Here is a 3350-nt window from a genome sequence, read left to right as displayed (position 1 = left end):
TCTGGATAAAAACGAAAAAACACACAATGAAATATATCACGTAACTAACGTATCGATATGAAAACTTCATCAGAATCATGCAAACGTCACACCATACATTATAAAAATCAAGTCCATTCTCCTTCCTACCTTTCCAAACACTGACCACTCAAATTCCCAAAACAATATTAAAAAAAACGTACTTAACATCAATCAATCAAAAAACATGAATAACAAAATAATCTTTCCCTCTTTTCTCTCCCCTACCCAACAGCATGACTGGCGGATCGGGTCTCCACTGAATCGCAACTGCCCGAGAACCCGCTGTGTCCCAACCCGAAGACGACACTGGATAACCGGGTCGGGGTCCGCTTGAACGCATGAGTGTTACAGACAACAAGACCAATGAACAAAGGAGACCACATAGGTAAGACACTTCTCGAGGCTCATTAGTTAACATGGTTGAGGTTTGGTTAGGTTAGATTTGGTTTTGGGTTGATGTTGGCTTGGTTTGGTTTGGTTAGATTTGGTTTGGTTTGGGTTGATGTGGCTTGGTTTGGTTAGGTTAGATTTGATTAGATTAGATTGAATTAGATTAGGTTTTGTTTTGTTTGGTTATATTTGATTAGATTAGATTAGGTTGGCTTGGTTAGGTTAGGTTATATTATATTAGGTTAGGTTAGGTTGGTTAGGTTAGGTTAGGTTAAGATAGGATAGGTTAGGTTAGGTTGTTTAGGAGGTAGTTTAGGTTTAGTTCTGGTTAGGTTAGGTTAGGATAGTGTTTGGTTAGTTAGGTTTTGGGTTGTTTGTTAGGTTAGGTTATTTTATGTTAGGTTAGGTTAGGCTAGGTTAGCTTTGGTTAGGTTAGGTTAGGTTAGGTTAGGTTTGGTTAGGTTAGGTTAGGTTAGGTTAGGTTTGGTTAGGTTAGGTTAGGTTAGGTTAGGTTAGGTTAGGTTAGAGTTGGTCAGATTAGGTTTGGTCAGGTTAGTTAGGGTAGGTTAGGTTAGGTTAGGTTAGGTTTGGTTAGGTTAGGTTAGGTTAGGTTAAGTTAGGTTAGGTTAAGTTAGGTTAGGTAAGTGTTGGTCAGAATAGGTTTGGTCAGGTTAGTCAGGGTAGGTTAGGTTAGCTTTGGTTAGGTTAGGTTAGGTTAGGTTAGGTTAAGTTAGAGTTGGTCAGATTAGGTTTGGTCAGGTTAGTTAGGGTAGGTTAGGTAGCTTTAGGTTAGGTTAGGTTAGTTAGATTAGATTAGTTGTTAGGTTTAGGTTAGGTTCGGTTAGAGTGTCAGATTAGTTCGGTCAGGTTAGTAGGGTATGTTAGGTTAGGTTTGGTAGGTTAGGTTAATTAGTTTTGGTTTAGGTTAGGTTAGTTAGGCTAGGTTAGTTAGGTTATTAGGTTAGGTTAGGTTAAGGCTAGGTTAGCTTTGGTTAGGTAGGTTTGGTTAGGTTGGCAGGTTAGGTTAGGTTAGGTATTGGCTTAGGTTAAGCCTAGGTTAGATTGGTTAGGTTAGTTAGTTAGTTAGGTAATTTGGTTATGTTATGTAGCTAGGTTAGGTAGAGTTTTCAGATTAGTTTGTCAGTTAGTTAGGGTAGTTTATTTTGGTTAGGTTAGGTTTGGTTAGGTTAGGTTAGGTTTTGTTAGGAGTTTGTTAGGTTAGGTTAGGCTAGGCTAGTCTAGTAGTTAGGTTAGGCTATGTTAGGTTTGGTTAGGTTAGGTTTAGGTTAGTTGCTTGCTTTGTTAAGGTTAGGTTAGGTTCGGTTAGGGCTAGCTTTGTAGGTTATTTTATGTGGGTGGGTATAGGTTTGGTATGTTAGATATGTTAGGTGTTGTATGTTAGGTTATGGTTAGGTTAGAGTGGTCAGTATTTAGGTTTGTCAGTAGTTAGGGGTAGTTAGGTTATTTTAGGTTTTGGTTTATTTAGGTTAGTTTAGGTATAGTTGGTTAGGTTAAAAAAAGGTTTGGTTAGGTTTGTTTGGTTTGGTTATGTTAGGTTAGGTTAGTTTTTGGTTAGGTTTTGGCGTTAGGTTAGGTTAGTTATGTTGGTTAGGTATCAGTTTTGGTTAGGTGTGGGTAGGTAGTTAGGTTAGGTTAGGTTTGGTTAGGTTTGGTTAGGTTAGGTTAGGTTAGGTTAGGTTAGGTTAGGTTTGGTTAGGTTAGGTGAGGTTAGGTTTGGTTAGGTTAGGTTAGGTTTTGTTTGGTTAGGTTAGGTTAGGTTAAGTTAGTGTTGTTCATATTGATGTAGCATAGGTTAGGTTAGGTATACTTAAGTGAGATAAGGTCAAATTCGTTAGATATCATAGGAATTTCATAAAGAAATTAACATGCGGAGAATATGATATTGAGGTGTGTTTACCACAATGATTGCAATCACCAATATTACATAACGTAAATAATTTAGTAGAACAGCTGATACACACAATTAATGATAATAATTATGTGAAAAAATGCATCTATATATATTTTTTTTCATTCAGGAAGTTTTATTGGAAATTAGACCATTCGCTGAAAGGTATCTGGCTCTATCGGCTGATACAAATTGCATATTTTTGCGTTGAGTTATTAATTGCTAGGATTATAAGGGATGGGAATTCAGAAAATAAAATGTATATACATATTTCATTTTTCCTTTGATTTTGACATGTCATTTAGGCCAGTTTTAATCAAACTACAATTTCATGATGATAATGATAATGTTAGTACTGTTAATGGTGATGTTAATGATGTTGATGATAACAATGATTACATAAGTATTGGTAATAATTGTAATTGTTAATGATAAGGATGTAAATGATAATAGTAAAATCAATGATATGATGATTATGATGATAAGAGTAGATATGTGAAAATTATACTACTACTACTACTACCTCGGCACAATTACTGCTAATAATAATAACACTATTAGTGACATTAAATATAAAGATGAAGATGATTTTAGCGAAATCAATTGTCATCAATGATCACGATAATCAGAATTAGGATGATGATAATGATGGCATGAACAGCATAATAATAAACATTATAGCATGAAGAGCAACATTCATTATTGATAGTGGTCATAATTTATGATAATAATACTATTAATATCAGAATAATGATATTGATAACGATAATGGAAATGATAATGAGGATGATTTCTATAAAAAAAAAATGAAGATGATAATAATGGTATTGAGGATATACATTATGATGATGGCGATATTATTAACGACGATTAGAATCATATCAAAGACGATTATAGGATTAGACCAACACTATTGCAAAGCCCTCTAATTCCTGCACAAATTGATTAAGTTAAGGACTGAGGATCCTAATGTGGGTTTCGGGGATATTGGTCCCGCAGGCACGGCAGCACGGGCAGCCGAAGGTCCGCG

At 35.5% G+C, this 3350-nt stretch overlaps 1 protein-coding gene across 3 annotated transcripts in view; it reads left to right on the top strand.

Annotated features, from left to right (window-relative positions):
- The window catches only part of LOC122262589 (syntaxin-like domain-containing protein decima), a 694252-nt gene that overhangs the window by 248200 nt on the left and 442702 nt on the right, over positions 1-3350 (top strand). For all 3 annotated transcript variants that reach the window (XM_086544179.1, XM_086544177.1, XM_086544178.1), the window contains 2 exons: positions 254-406; positions 3320-3350. The exon at positions 3320-3350 is cut by the window's right edge and continues 90 nt beyond it. In XM_086544179.1, coding sequence (XP_086400305.1) covers positions 360-406; positions 3320-3350 — 78 coding nt within the window. In that variant the 5' untranslated portion in view covers positions 254-359. The remainder of the gene's footprint in view (positions 1-253; positions 407-3319) is intronic.

This window comes from Penaeus japonicus, unplaced genomic scaffold, assembly GCF_977035675.1.
Source record: "Penaeus japonicus unplaced genomic scaffold, GWHDUDI00000001_assembly GWHDUDI00000014, whole genome shotgun sequence".
NCBI classification, from domain to species: Eukaryota; Metazoa; Arthropoda; class Malacostraca; order Decapoda; family Penaeidae; genus Penaeus; species Penaeus japonicus.
The sequence above is the reverse complement of the archived record's forward strand: the minus strand, read 5'-3'. Positions and strand labels throughout refer to the sequence as shown.